General features: G+C 33.5%; 3 protein-coding genes across 4 annotated transcripts; 1 reads left to right on the plus strand and 2 right to left on the minus strand.

The window, feature by feature from the left end:
* On the plus strand, window positions 1-5,776 carry LOC101891040 (phosphatidylinositol-3-phosphatase SAC1). The gene is made up of 8 exons (XM_005175787.4): window positions 1-470; window positions 872-963; window positions 2,973-3,419; window positions 3,488-3,675; window positions 3,741-3,896; window positions 3,979-4,536; window positions 4,676-4,765; window positions 4,834-5,776. Exons 1-8 carry the CDS (start codon window positions 433-435, stop codon window positions 5,029-5,031), a joined length of 1,767 nt encoding a protein of 588 aa, XP_005175844.1. The 5' UTR covers window positions 1-432; the 3' UTR covers window positions 5,032-5,776.
* Window positions 5,777-6,247: 471 nt separating this feature from the next.
* LOC101891211 (small ribosomal subunit protein mS29) lies at window positions 6,248-7,730 on the minus strand. Of its 2 annotated transcripts, none has more exons than XM_020038082.2 (2): window positions 7,598-7,730; window positions 6,248-7,540 (listed from the first exon to the last, which is right to left on the minus strand). In XM_020038082.2, the coding sequence occupies exon 2, from the start codon at window positions 7,531-7,533 to the stop codon at window positions 6,367-6,369; it is 1,167 nt and encodes a 388-aa protein (XP_019893641.2). In that variant the 5' UTR covers window positions 7,534-7,540; window positions 7,598-7,730; the 3' UTR covers window positions 6,248-6,366. The 2 variants fall into 2 exon arrangements, with proteins under 2 accessions (XP_019893641.2, XP_058985376.1); XM_059129393.1 differs by having other exon boundaries at window positions 7,602-7,682.
* A 7,435-nt stretch (window positions 7,731-15,165) lies between these two features.
* LOC101891908 (uncharacterized) lies at window positions 15,166-16,066 on the minus strand. The gene has a single exon (XM_005175792.4). It carries the CDS (start codon window positions 15,876-15,878, stop codon window positions 15,243-15,245), a length of 636 nt encoding a protein of 211 aa, XP_005175849.3. The 5' UTR covers window positions 15,879-16,066; the 3' UTR covers window positions 15,166-15,242.

The following is a 16,066-nucleotide window of genomic DNA, read 5'->3' on the forward strand; positions in this document are numbered from 1 at the left end:
TCTGTCATCTTTTTTCAAACAGTCATATCTGCCACAAAACGTCAAATTCTTAATCTCTTGGCCGTAGACGAGTTTTACATTAAATTTTATGTTTTTCTTTGGCATTTCTTTTACAAATGAAAATTTTAGAAAAGGCCTTATAAAAATAGTGAGATTAGTGTTCCAAATTAAAGTGGAAGAATTAAATAAAGGCAACATTAAATAAATACAAGCAATTTAGTGGCACCGGACAGAGCAAATTTTTGGGGTTACGGAACGAGAAAAAATCAACAAACTTCGACAAGAAAAAGGGTGTTGTTGTGCTGCTGAGTCTAAAAGTCAATACCAGTGAATAAAAGATAAGCTCGACATAAACATCAGCACCAATTAGCTCAACTTATCTAACTTCATTCATTGCCTGCAAGCCTGTTTGACTGGTAAAGAGAAGCCATAATGGATCCCGGCTGGATACTTCATGATGATATGAATTTGTGAGTGTCAATCATTTGTGGCCACAGCAACAATCCTTTTTAATTGATTTTTCTACAGTCATGACAACAATGATTTTTTTAAGCTCCTGTTTTGTTGTTATTGCAGTCCGTCATCATTGTTGCCTTGAGTAGTGCCTTGTGTGGTAAAGCCAACCAGCCAGCTCATAACCATCAAGTACTACACTTGACCCACTAATATTTAGTGTCTTCTTGGATGTTTTTTGTTTGTTTTCTGTTGGCTATGCTATTGGCTGGGGCATGGCTTTGGAAAATGGCAATGATGGTGACCACTTGTTTTGAAAATACTGTTCATTTTGCAATTGTTGTTATGGCTGAATTTTCCGCATATGCATACATATTCATATTGTTTGTCTTTCGTTTTCTTTCTTTGTTTCTTTTAGATACATCACACCAGAACGTTTCATTGTGGAACCAAATGGAAAAACTGAACTTTTAATAATCGATCGTACTTCAAGTACTGTTAAAGTGCAATGTAAGTTCTCCAACAAAAAATTTGTCTAGCTTGACATAGTTTTCCATATTTTGAATTCTTTGCATAGTTTGGGCTCTTTATACTTGCTTCTGTCACAAATTCTAATGCCTATTGGCTGTGAGGGGCGATAGCAAACAATGTCTGAAACATTCGTTTTTTGGCTTGCTATTGATAAGGCTTCACATTTGAAAGATGACGTTGTTGAAACAAAATTTTTCTTTCTTCTTGTATCAGTGTTCATCGAAGAAGGTAACATCTTATTTTTTGGTATAATTAAAACAATGAGATTGAATTAGAACTGCTAGGCACGGGTTATTAGATCTCTGTGCATTTATTTGTACAATGTAAGAAGACGCATATTTGAATCAGTTTCTGAGATTGGTGCATGAATTGTGGTACAGTTTTTTTACCCTCCACCATGCAAAGGAGGATATATTAACTTTTTTATTCCTAAATATTCGTCGTAGACCCCATGAAGAATATATATTCATGATCAGCATCAAATTCTAAGTCGATTTAACGATGTCCGTCTGTCTGTCTGTTGAAATCACAATACAGCCCACATTATTTGATGTAGAGGTTCGAAATTTGGCAGAACAATTTGTATTCTGTCTAGGATGGTTGGTATATATCAGTACACGTTTTGGTATAGTCGCCATATAACAGTACCTCCCGATATTCGGTATTTTTATGATTTTTGCCACATTTTTCTATGAATTTGTCTAAAAATTAGTATTTGTAGGCCATAATGGGTCCTTGCACCGGTGGCGAAATATTGTATGTATAGGTCCATGTTTTTGTATAGCCCCTATATAACGATACCTCCAGATATTCGGTATTTTTATGATTTTTTCCACATTTTCCCGCGAATTTGTCTAAAAATTGGCATTTGTAGGCCATAATTTCTAGCTCCTCTAGCGAAATATTGTATGTATAGGTCCACATATAACGGCCTCAGCATTATCCACACCGTCTTACTTGTATTTGTAGTTAAAAGTGGAAAAAGTTTGAATTCAGATACTTTAAAAATGGTTTCTTTACCCAATGATGGGGGGTAACAAAAGTTCTGCCCGGCCAAAACTAATTTTTTTACTCTTTTTTTTTCATTTGAGCTCCTTATTTGGTGGAAATCGGTTCTGATATAGTTAAAATGAAATTCGGGCATGAAATCCATATTTGGTGGAAATCAGTTCAGATATAGTTTATATATAATTCTGATAAACTCACGATGTTTGAATCACACAATCAAATCCTGCCGATAATAAATTCGGCCAACATTAGGTAAGATCGGTCCCGATAAAGCTATCCATCCTATATTTTTGCCGTCCTCTTTTTTCCGTCTTAAAGGATGATTCTTTAGGTACAACGGAAAAGGACTCAGGCGCCATTAAAACATTTTAAGAGAGAGTGTTAGCGCCGACTTGAATGTTTGCAGTTACAGGTCCTTTTGATGATGATGATGATTTTTTACAGTCCTGAACACCTCTGAGGCTTATATTTAGGAGGTTATAGGGTAACTGTACTCTTTACTCCTAGGTAATTAATTAGTCTAACAGCCACAATTTTCTCTGTGGCAAGTTGGGGACGTAAAATACTTTAATGCACTGTTTTAATTTGTTTGATCATTTTAAGAGATAATTTACATATAATCCTGAGTCAGGAACTTAATGTTGAAGCCATGCCTTTCTCTTTTCTCTATGGTAACTAATTAGTCTTACGACCACTAGCTTCTCTATAGCAAGTAGGCACCTTAAAATACTTTAACTGAATGTTTTAAGATGTTTAATAATTTTTTAGAGACCTTTGACACATAATCTTGAGACAGGAGCTTAATGTTGAAGCTATGCCCATTGTTACTTGGTCGAACCATTCTGCAATTAATTTTTGTTGCTGCTGTGAAAAATGCAAAGAACAAAATGAATATATTATTTGCTTAGAAATCCTGAGCAGACTTTACATTTCCGCTTTTCCAACTATGCTGCAAATACTAATATTCTTCCATTTTACAGCCCTATCGAATCAACTAGCAAATCTCTCACCCAAACGACGTATATGTGGTATACTCGGTACAATACATCTCATCGGCGGCGATTATTTGATTGTGGCAACACATCGTCTCTATGTCGGCATGATCGATGGTGGGGTAATATGGCGATTAGCTGGCTACGACCTAATTCCTTACATTCCAACAACTACGCATTTAACACCCAAACAACGAGAACATAACGAAACCTATTTGCAAATGTTGCGAAAAACCTTAGATACCAATCATTTCTATTTCTCGTATAATTTTGATATAACCCATACGCAACAACGACTACACACAATGGCCATAGAGGAGAGGCAACAATGTCTGTACGAACGGGCCGACAAACGTTTCGTATGGAACGGTGCATTGTTGAGCAATTTCAATTGCAATGAAATGCGTAATTTTCAATTGCCTTTGATATTAGGATGTAAGTAAAGTTATACAGGATAATAGTTGAATTTCTAATGATTTTTTTCTGTTTCTGTCTTGTTTTAGTTGTTAGCATTAATCAAGTCCAAATTAATGGCCAAACATTCTTTTGGTCCATTGTTTCGAGACGGTCTATACACAAAGCGGGTACACGTTTCTATAGTCGTGGAATCAATGAATATGGCCATGTGGCAAATTATGTGGAAACGGAACAAATTGTCGAGTATAATGGACAGATTATTGCCTTTGTTCAGGTAAGTTTGGTCTACAATTTAAAAAGAATTTAGAAGATATTGATTGTTTTTTTTTATATCTTCAGACTCGTGGCAGTATGCCATTCTTTTGGCGCCAATTGCCCAATATTCGTTACAAGCCACGTCCAGTTTTAGTGCCTGGAGAAGACCATTTGGGTGCATGCGAAAGACATTTTGAAGAGCAGATTGCAAAATATGGCAGACAAGTTCTGGTTAACTTGGTAAATTCATCTAAAATATCCTTTAAATATGGCTAACAAAACAAGCTCTAACTCTCTCTGCCCCCTCTCTCTCTCTCTCTAGGTCGATCAAAAAGCAGCAGAAGGCGCCCTTGAAAATGCCTATCGTAAATTTGTACAACAACTGGGCAATTCAGATATACACTATGAAGCCTTTGATTTTCATGCTGAATGTAAAAAAATGCGCTGGGATCGTTTGAACATTTTAATAGATCGTTTGGCCCACAAACAAGATGCTTTCTCGGTGTTTCATGCCAGCGATGACAAACATGTATTGTCCCTGCAACAGGGTGTCTTCCGTACAAATTGTATTGATTGTTTAGATCGTACAAATGTTGTCCAGAGTATGTTGGCACGACGTTCGCTGTGTGGTATTCTCGAAAAATTGGGCATATTGAGAGTGGGTCAGCGCATTGAATCGGCATCGCCAGCATTTGAAGTTATATTCAAGGGGGTGTGGGCCGATAATGCCGATATGATATCGCTGCAATACTCAGGAACGGGAGCTTTGAAGACAGATTTTACTCGTACCGGTAAACGCACCAAAGCTGGTTTAGTTCAAGACGGTGTCAATTCGATGACACGTTATTATCTTAATAATTTTGCCGATGGTTTTAGACAGGTAAGCGTGGTCAGCATAATATGGCAATGGCTTTTAGTTTGTGATTCATTTCAATCAGATATACTAAGGGATGCCATTTATGCCACTTTTTATAATTAAATATAAATGTTTTCTAATATTTGTTTTGCCACAATTTTAGGATGGAATCGATTTATTCCTTGGACGTTATGTTGTCAACGAATCTTTGCCCTCACCTTTGGAGGTGAAACACTCCTGGCATTATACAGCTGTAAGTATTTAACAATTAATTTATGTTAACAATATTTAACATTACGCTCTCCTTATATTTTTTTTCAGTTCCCTGCCATATTGATTTTCTCAATGGCTATGCTATTCCTTACCGCATTAGTGCCACCAGAATTCAATACAGAAAATCTGCTATTCATGCTATTCTGGGGTGCCTTAATTGGTGTCAGTATTAGTGGTATCTTTCACTATAATCTAGAGTTTGTTGATTGGCCGAGGCTTTTTCCGCCCATTAGATTTCAAGTCTAACAGTAGATTTAGAATTGGCAGTACTGCAGATTATTCAAGTTCACATGATATCTTTCGTGTATAACAACAAACAACTGCTGTCCAGATGATGTATACCTTCTCAGCATCATATTCTCTCTCTTCGTCAGGATATTCGTTTCTCAACAACAAGACGCATCGAAGAAGAACTATGAATTCTATTATTCTTATGGTTTTTTTTTGTGTAATGCAAGTCAAACACGCCCAAATGATGCTGTTTATATAGATAATAATATAAGACAAAGCTTAACCCAATTTAACATAACACTAAATCACAACTATATGTTTATATAAATATAATTTGTAAATGTAAATTGTTTTCCGATATCTTCCTATTATTATTATTCTACGATTTATGTTTAAATCATATTTATAATGTGAATACTTTTCTTTCCCTCTTCCTTGTATCCACATATATATTTTATTAAATCTGTACAAATCGGTGTATTTTTAGTTTATTAAAAAAATATCAGAAAAATAATTCAATTCTGTTTTCTATCGTGATTCCATACACCCTAGTAATACTAAAGTTATTGTAGACTAGCGAGCTTTAATTTCATTTGAAATTTTAGTAAAATTTATGCTTGCGCTCATCAGCCAGTATGAAGACGACTGGTGGTCTACGGGAGCTTTTCTCTCAAAAAAATTAATACTAAGCACTGGCGTAGAAAATAAAAAACGAGTTATATTTGAATAAATAATGAAATTCTACAAACTTGAAAAAAAATTGAAATTGTGATTTATTGGATGTAAAACTCTTTGAAGAAACCCAATTGCTAGGGCTCTATGATAAAAGCATCCAAACTAATTATTTTTTTAACTGTCCTCTTAATAGGTATTATGATTATTTAAAAAAAAAACTTTTTCAAGGTGTAGCCCGTTTTATCTAAGGTCTTTTCTGAAAAGAAAACATTGAATTTTGCAATTGAAGACCTTGTATTGATGTCTTTCAGGTCTTCTTCAAGAGGAGCTATTAAAGAAATTTCAAGCTTCTATGAGGAGTACACTTCTGGACCTTTTCAAAACTAGGAAAGTTCATACTTCTATAAGAAGTCTTTGGGTACCTCTATAAAGCGACAAACCGATCATCTATGGTGATCTTTTAAATTTGTATTTTCGTCTCTTGAAGCGAGGTCTTCCCGATCTCTATAAAAAAAACTCTTCTGGGTTTAAATTGTAAATACAATCTAGGTTAAACTTTAAAGCTTTAAATTTAAAACTTTATTTAATTTATTTTTAACAAATACGTTTCGCAACAACTAAAACATGCCTTCATTTCTTTTTATTTTTTTTATAAACAACTAAAATATTTATCATCTACAATGATCGCGTTAGACGCATCAAACCATACGGATTTTTATTGCTCAAATATTTCAATTGATCTTCAAAACCTTCGGGTGTCTTTTGTATCCAATGGCGATCCAAATAGTATTGTATACAACTATGGAATTCCTTGTCGCTGTAATTGTCCACATGGACTGGGACGAATGGATCTAAATGCTCAAAACCTTGGGTGCCCAACAAATAACGTGGCATATATGAGTCCATATAACCCTCGGTCATGGCAATTTTATCCACCGTCAAAACGCATACACCATTTGTCCAATCATAGTTGGTTATGTCCAAAAAGGGTTTGGTAAGTGTTATACGATCTGGAGTAACCATTTGTTTATTATCGGTTAGGATACGGGTTTCCGGATGGAAGAAGGCATTAAAACCATCAATTGCCACCAAAGTTTTACATCTACCCGCAGTCGAGTGTTGTTTGATTTCATTTAGCAAAGCAGCAATGGTTTCGGAAGCGAATTTAATACGTTGAATGCCATGTTCGACGAGTTCAGCCAGAGTGCTACCAGCTGGTGTGGATTCACGCTTTGACCACACATATTCCTTGGAAGTTTTCAAGTCTAATGTCGACAGCAATTTGGCATTTTGACTTTTGAAATGCAGTAACCACGCTGCTGCATCGAAGGGCAGGTCAATGAAACCTTCTTGTTGTTCGGCATTAGTGGTCTCCTTGGGTCGCTTCATCCAATTGGCAACCCATGGAATATGGACCAGCAGGAAATCATTTTGATGACCATAATGAACAATGTGGGCCAAACTCAGCGACTTGCCGACACCATTCTCACCATACAGAACATAGCGAACGGCGGGTTTAGTAAAATCGGTGTTCCTAATGTAATCAATGATCTCAAGGGCTGGCTGTCTCACCATTAAACATGTTTCCGTAAATGTTTTAACTTGCTGATCGAATTGTTTGGGAAACCCACCGCCACCGAATAATTGTTTCTTAGTTTCCATGGGTATGCTGTAGAATTTGGCCTCATGCACCTTACTGTGGGCTTTGGTATTCGTTTCATTGGTGCGGTAATCAGTCGGCACCAAAGACTCGCGTGCCGTTTCACTTGCGGCAGCAGCTGCTGTGGCCGAATTCCGTTGTGCCAATTGGGGGAATTTTCGCAGAGATTGACGGACAAACATGTTTGGTCTGGAATTTAATTCATTATTAATACATTTGATTGGGGGGTTTTATTTAATTTCTTACCCACAGTCCTCTTAAATAATTTGCCTTAGCGAATAGGGGTTTGTAAATCGATTTTGACTAATCGACAATCAAAGACGATGTTTAACAGAATGAACGCCGACTACAGTAGGTTCCTTGTGCTTTCAAACTGACATAGATCTAAAAGTGAAAATGTATTTTTTTAATGTTAAAACAAGTGAATTGTCCAACTTCTCTACTTTTTATCCATAAAAAAACATCATTTTGACTAATCAGATGTTAACACTCATTGTACTACTATTGCCTGTTATATATGTATAATTATGTATCAGGTTGATTCATATTAAAATGGCTTTGTTTCTATTTTCTAGTTTAAAAACGAGTTATAAGCTCTGTTTCAGAACCTGCAAGAATCTACTAGTTTCGCATTTTTTCGATATCATAAAGGTTATCATAGTAAAAACTTTTACATTGATTGACCAGAACAATAATCTAATGATTGGTTCCGGGATGATTATTAGGTGTGTACGATAACTTTCCTAGTAAAAATTACTGATTAATTTGGACTGAGTGGATTTTCCATCATTGCACAAATTTATGGAACGGCTTTAAGTAACCAATGGCAAAAAAAAAAACAAATTTTATGTGAAACATTAATTATGCTTTATTCTGTTCCAGAAACGGAAGATTTTTCACTTTAATAATAAAAAATTACGATTTAGAGATTTTTGCATCAAAAATGACGATATTTTTACGATCGCCACAAATTGCCTTACATTTTCATTTAAAACGGCTTTAAACGTTGAAATAGTCATATAAAAACATCTAAACGAAACAAATAAAATATACATGTCGTTTTTAAAATATATTATCAGTAATAATAAAAACAACAATAATAATAATAATAATAATAATATTAATATTAATAATAATAATAATATTAATAATAATATTAATAATAATAATAATAATAATAATAATAATAATAATAATAATAATAATAATAATAATAATAATAATAATAATAATAATAATAATAATAATAATAATAATAATAATAATAATAATAATAATAATAATAATAATAATAATAATAATAATAATAATAATAATAATCACAGTTACACTGTAGCCTTCGAAGTAAACGGTCGTACTTTTAGCTAAAGCGCATCGAACTTGAAACCGCAGTATTATTACCACAAGTTTATCGGTCCTTGATACAAATTTCCACATCTAAGAACGAATACCATATTTATTGTGAAAATGTCTTACCTACAAGTGTCAAATAATAATAATAATATATGCAGTCAATGTTCTACGAAAATCAAAACATTAAACTTTGTGCGCTGTTTTAACTGCAATAGGCAATTTCATTTTAGTCCGTGTTGTTCTCTCTCAGAGAGTTCTTATAAGAGCATGGGACAAACCAAAAAAATGGATTGGAAATGTCATGCATGTAACCCAAGAGTAAAATCTCCTACAAATGCATACATTTTCATCAATAATAGCGAAAATGAAACTGAAGAAAATGACATCCAACAGCAAACACAATCTAAGCAACAGAGAGAAGCTGATGATGAGCAAGATAATGCAAGTAAAAGGTTTAAAAACGGTACAACATCTTTATCTCTGAACAACAACGATATGTCTACACAACTGACTGATATTCAAAACGTTTTGAAACAACTCTCATTAAATATGAGTACAATGAACTCAAAAATCTCGAATATTGAACAGCACATAGCAGACATCAACAAAAATGTAGCAACAATAACGAATGAAATATCCGAACTCCAAATGAGAGACAAAGAAAAAACCGAGCAAATAAATGAACTAAACGATAGAGTGAGTAAGCTAGAGCAAAGAGTCATCGATAAGAATATAGAAATCGGGAATGTGAGAGATGAGAGCCTGGATGCTGAGGTTGTGTTAAAAAAAATAAGTGAAAACACAGGTGTAGAAATAAACAAAACTGACATAGAAAGAGCAATAAAAATAACCAGAAAGCATAAAGTTATTATTGAATTTACTACTCTCGCCAAGAAAAGAGAGATAATGAGTAAAGTCAAGAATCACAGAGTGGAGGTTGAACAGTCAGATGGGTCGAAAGCTTTGCTATATGTGAATGATGAACTCACACAACACAACAAACGTCTTCTTTGGATGACAAAAACAAAGGCTAAAGAAAGCGGATGGAAGTTCATATGGGTGAAAAGCGGAAATATATATGCCCGAAGAAATGAAAACTCTCGCTTTGTAATTATAAATAACACGTCAGATTTGGAAATTATAACATCAACAAACTTACCTCAATCACAATTATAAACAATTTTCTTTTTTGTCGTATAAATATTGAATCACGTGTGTAAGATAGTGACTTAAAAAAAGAGCATTACAATAATTGTTAAAAAGATAACTTTTTCTAACTGTATCTAGTTACGAAACGAAAAACTTCAATAAATAATTTCCTAATAAATTAAAAACAGTTTTTTAAATACAAAAATAAAAACATTTATAAAATATTTTGTAAAAACAATATATCAAATGAAGAGAATCAATTCTATGTTATAAATGATTTCAATGCTGTATTTCTAAATCGAATTGGTAAAGGTGGTGGTATTGCTGTTTATATTAGAAAGAATTTAGTATATAAACAATTACAAATTGAATTAAAATCGGCTGAAATTACCAAATTGGAAATAAATATATCTGATACTACAAATGTCGTTCTTATACCAATATATCGCCCACCAAGTTCGAACTTAAAACTTTTCTTACAAGAAATAGATAATTTATTAAATAGCATAAACCGAAAAGACAATCTAATGTTAATAGGTGATATTAATATAAATATTATGAAGCCAAATACAATTGCAACGAACTATTTGAGCATTCTTTCTTGCTACGGTATGCATTGCATGATTAACAATGCAACCAGAGAAGGTAAAAATAGTAAAACATGTATTGATCACTTCTTTCTCAGATGGAACAAAAATGCTATAAAATCTAATTCAGCGGTTATAAAGACGGGAATTTCGGATCATTATGCAATCTTTGGATGCATTGATGAAAATTCGTATACGACAAAAAAAGCCTATACCATTGAAACAAGTAGCAATAAAACAATAAACAATACTACTGTAAACTATCATGTTAACCGTACCAACTGGGAAGAGGTAATGAATAGTTCGAGCAATGTCAATGAGTTATTCAATAATATATACAATGTATTTGAAAATATATACAAAAAGTCAACAGAAAAATCCCAAAAGTTTAAAAAACGTAATGAATACCCGTGGCTTACAGACTACATATTAAAATGTTGTAAAATCAAGGATAATCTATACAAAAAATGGATACAAGATAAAAACAACATAATAAATGAGAGAATTTATAAGAACTTCAATAATAAATTAAATAAAACTATAATTAAAGCGAAAAATGAACATCTTCACCGTAAATTCATCGAAAATCGAAACAACATTAGAGGAACATGGCAGCTCATAAATAAAATCACTGGAAAAGAAACAGAAAATATAGATGACAATATTAAGAGACATTTCAAATGCGATACACTGAAAGAAATCAGTGAAAACTTTGCTACGAACTTTAATGAGAATGTACTAAAAATCGTTCATTCCTGCTCAATCGTAACCCTTAACACCCACGTAGAAAGTATAATACAAAATTCAATGTTTATGGAATATGCTACTGAGCAAGAAATTTATAACATTCTATTAACAATCAATACGAAAAAAAGTGCCGGGATAGATAAAATACGAGCAATAGACTTAAAAAATAATGCCAATACTCTCACTCCGATCATCACCGAACTTATAAACCGTAGCATTCATGAAGCATCAGTTCCAGATATAATGAAGCAGTCAGTTATAAGACCCATATATAAAAGTGGATGCAAAACTGACTACAATAATTATAGGCCCATATCGATTCTTCCAGTTATGGAAAAAGTCCTGGAAGAAATTGTGGCAAGAAGATTAAATGGATTTCTTGCAAAATTCAAAATTATATCAAAACAGCAATTTGGATTTCAAAAGGGTAGGAATATTAACCAACTATTGGGGTACTTCTCAAACTATATCAACCAATCCCTGAGCCAAAATGTCAACTGTTTAGCCTTGTTCATTGACTTTAGTAAAGCCTTCGATACTTTACCACACAAAAATCTCATAGATGTACTGGCAAAAAATGGCATACGAGGACATATATTAAAATGGTTCACAGATTATCTGGAGTGTAGATCTTTCAGCGTACGATTAGGCACAGCAAACAGCAGCAACGTACATGTAAAATATGGCGTACCACAAGGATCAAAACTAGGACCAATCTTATACATCATCTATTCGAATGAAATGGTACAACAGTTGAAAAACAGCAAAGTTTTTGCATACGCAGATGACACTGCCGTGATTGTCTGTAATAAATCATTACCCGCTGCTGTAATTACCATGCAAAATGAACTAAACGTTATAGGAAAATGGTGTCATGACAATGGATTAATTATTAACTCAAAAAAAACTAAGTTAATGCATTTCAGAAAAAGAAATTTACCAAAAACCAATATTGACATCAGGTTCCATGACAACGAATGTCTACACAACTCCAAAATACGACAACACGTTCAACCAATAAACGACAAATGTTTAACACAACTTGAAGTTGTCGAAACTTATAAATATTTAGGTGTTTACTTAGACTCACACTTTAAATGGAAAACACACTTTCAAAATTTGCAGAAAAAGTTACGAAAATCGGTATATGCGCTTTACCATCTGGGTAATTGTGCCCCCTCCTACGTAATGAAACAAGCCTATCTTTCATTGGTGGAGTCCCATCTTCGACATGGAATTACGGCCTGGGGAAATGCCAGAAGCTGCAGATATCTACAAGCAACACAGAACAGAATTGTTAAATTACTTAGCAAGAAGACGCATAGTAGCACATGTCCAACTATTCAAAATGCAAGTGGAATAAAACATATGTACATAAATCAACGAATCCTTAACATAAAGGAACTTTATTCAATAACAATTATAAAAGAGTTTGCTGACGATAATAGCCTGGCAAAGAGACTCCAGCACGGTCAGAACACAAGAAGAAGATCCGAAGGAAGATACACAGTACCGACTTTCAGAAATGATTATGGAAAACACTCATTATCCGTTGCTTTACCGACTGCTTTAAATGCTTTACCCAGAGAAATAATACAAGAAACTAACCCAAAAGTCAGAAATAGTCTTGTTAAGAAATACTGTCTAAATAATGCAAATTAAAAATGATTTATTTTTATGAAGTCTACAGTTATGTACAATAATATAATGTCAATTCATATTTATATATTATCCACATACAAGCTAAGTATAGCTTCGTGGAATTATATACACATAAATTGTAATAGAATTTTAAATGAATAATAAAGATGAATATAAAGATGAAAAAAAAAAAAAAAAAAAAAATAATAATAATAATAATAATAGTAATAGTAATAATAATAATAATAATAATAATAATAATAATAATAATAATAATAATAATAATAATAATAATAATTATAATTATAATAATAATAATAATAATAATAATAATTATAATAATAATAATAATAATAATAATAATAATAATAATAATAATAATAATAATAATAATAATAATGATAATAATAATAATAATAATAATAATAATAATAATAATAATAATAATAATAATAATAATAATAATAATAATAATAATAATAATAATAATAATAATAACAATAATAATAATAATAATAATAATAATAATAATAATAATAATAATAATAATAATAATAATAATAATAATAATAATAATAATAATACTAATATAAATAATAATAACACAAATTACTTCAACAAGAATCAACCGAAATCCATGCATTTCTGAATTCGGTCGGATGTGCCAAAATTCAGGTCATTAGGACTGATATTGGCTATTTGGTGCACAAGTAACCCGAAATCGGTTGAATATATACATGGGAGCTATATCCAAATCTGAACCGAACTTGACAAAATTTGCAAGAGGTATTTCTGGGCTGTATCTGTATCTGGTATCAAATATAATTTTTGTGGAATGCATATTACGCGAGTGATGGACTTTAAAATTTAAAAATTTTGAGATACTAGTTTTCAGGAAGAATTCAGTCGAAATTGCCAAAATTCAGTCCATTTGGGCTGATATTAGACATTTGGTGCACAATAAACCTGATATCGGATGAAGATATATGTGGTAGCTATATCCTACCCTGAACCGATCTCAAAGAAATTTGACAGTATCTGATGTTCCGTATCAAATATCGATCTTGTGGGGTGCATATTACGCATGTGAGGGAATTAAAACCCCAAATCGTATGAAACATATATATGGGAGCTACAACTATATCTGAACCGATTTTCTCCAAATTTGATGTACTTTCTTCTAGACTGAATTCGGTGGGATGTACCGAAATCAGATGCAGATATATGGGAGCTATATCTAAATCTGATCCGATTATCACCAATTTTGATAGGGTTATTCCTTGGGTCAAAAAAATATTGTTTGCAATCAATCGGATAATAAATGCGGTCTGCATTTTGTTCACAAGAATACATGGACGGACAGACTGACATGCATAAATCGACTCAGAAAGTGATTCTATGAAGATCCTCAAAAGTAGCTATGGGTTTATCTCGTTTCCTTCTCCCTGTTACAAACGAATGCACAAAGACATAATACCCTTACCACTATGTGGTGTAGGATATAAAAATGCAAATGTCGATTATGCGGATTTTTTCCTGAGACATTGACGATTTTTTTCTGAAATTTTATTGGCAACCCAGCTCATATGTAAGATTTCAGTGTTGCCAGTTAAAAATTTAAGTATAGCGGAATGGCAACTCTGAGGAATTTTTTAGGCATCTATAGGTGCAAATAAAGCGAAAACAAATGAATGTGGGAAAATCCGCGAAAAAATAGAACAATTTAAAAAGCAGTAAGTTCGGAACTTTGAATACCCTCCACAATTTGGAACGAATTTGGAAATTTTCAAAAAAATAACATCCGTTAATAGTCCTGTAAAAATCTTAAAAATACCGAATATATACGTTATATGACGCGGATCTACATAAGCATTGTTTGTCATAAGCCATTACCATAATCAAATTCGAAACGTGAAATTATGTAGCTAAAATAAAAACAGATCGTAGGGCCAAAATCGAACTAAGTCAACCTAATACTCTTTTGTCATTTTACGAAGAAGCCACCGATGACTTAATCTAGTCAAAAAATTGTCTTATATGTACTCTCATCTTTACCGAATTTTTTCGGTAGTGGCAAAAAAGTTAAGGTGAGAAGACATAAAACTTTTTTTTTTGATTGGCTTAAGTCATCGGTTGGCTTCTTCGGAAAAGAACAAAGGAGCATAGTGCCAAAATTGACTAAGTAAACCTATAACTCTTTTGTTCCTCTACGAAGGAGCCAGCCAATGACTTAAATTAGTCAAATAAGGGTTTTATGTACTCTCACCTTTAGATAATACCACTACAGAACTCGTATACATAAAGAGTTACATTAAAATTTTAATTGAAAATTTTAAATTAATAAGAATTTTCTTTTAGTTTAATTTATTTCAATTATCATAAAATTTTCAACAAAAACAATCGGAAAACGTTTTTTAGAAACAATTAGGATAGCCAACAGTTGGTCCGAAACCCAAACCAAAACCGCCACCGTAACCATACCCTGCACCAACACCGTATGTTGCTGGTATGCTATGGCCATAGGGCGCTGCTCCACCGTAATATCCGCCAGCAAATGATCCTGCACCAGCATATGAGCCGTAAGGGGCAAAACCACCATACGAACCAGCTCCATAGGACCCAACACCATAGGAACCAACGCCATAAGAACCAACACCATAACTTGCGCCAATTGTCGGTGTCACAACGGGAGTGGTGACAGCAGTAATTACTGGTGTTGTGACCGTGGTAACAGGTGCGGCAACTGTCGGCACAGCCGGTACTGCATAAGCTCCACCATAACCAACTCCATATGAACCGCCAGCATATGATCGGGCATAACTGCTTCTAGCACTGGGAACAACAGTCACTTTAACTACTTTGACATTGGTATTGTCATATCCATATCCGCCACCATAACCTCCGCCATAGCCACCACCATAGCCACCGCCGTAACCACCACCAACCACTCCGGCTCCTCCACCAACAATCAAACCCAACTTGCCAAAAGTTGCCCGTGTTGGTGTGGCCAAAACTGCAACTAGAACTAGGACACAAACGTGGGCTTTCATTTTTTCCTTATTTTTTTGAAATCTGGGGATGTGTGTGGGCCTTTTTTCCGCGTCACTATTGGCTGGAATGTGTTTTGTATTTTAAGTGAGTTGTTCGACTAATGACAATGTTATGTCATTCCCGAGATTTTATAGTGTTAATGAACCTATCACCAGACAATGCTTGGCATTGTTTCCTGCAGACTCTG

Source organism: Musca domestica, unplaced genomic scaffold, assembly GCF_030504385.1.
Source record: "Musca domestica strain aabys unplaced genomic scaffold, Musca_domestica.polishedcontigs.V.1.1 60, whole genome shotgun sequence".
Classification (NCBI taxonomy): domain Eukaryota; kingdom Metazoa; phylum Arthropoda; class Insecta; order Diptera; family Muscidae; genus Musca; species Musca domestica.

Coding starts and splice junctions, on each gene's coding strand:
- LOC101891040 (XM_005175787.4), top strand. CDS start 433: ATGGATCCCGGCTGGATACTTCATGATGATATGAATTT. Junction 471..871: donor CTTCATGATGATATGAATTT/GTGAGTGTCAAT, acceptor TGTTTCTTTTAG/ATACATCACACCAGAACGTT. Junction 3,420..3,487: donor ATTGCCTTTGATATTAGGAT/GTAAGTAAAGTT, acceptor GTCTTGTTTTAG/TTGTTAGCATTAATCAAGTC.
- LOC101891211 (XM_020038082.2), bottom strand. CDS start 7,533: ATGTTTGTCCGTCAATCTCTGCGAAAATTCCCCCAATTGGCACAACGG.
- LOC101891908 (XM_005175792.4), bottom strand. CDS start 15,878: ATGAAAGCCCACGTTTGTGTCCTAGTTCTAGTTGCAGTTTTGGCCACA.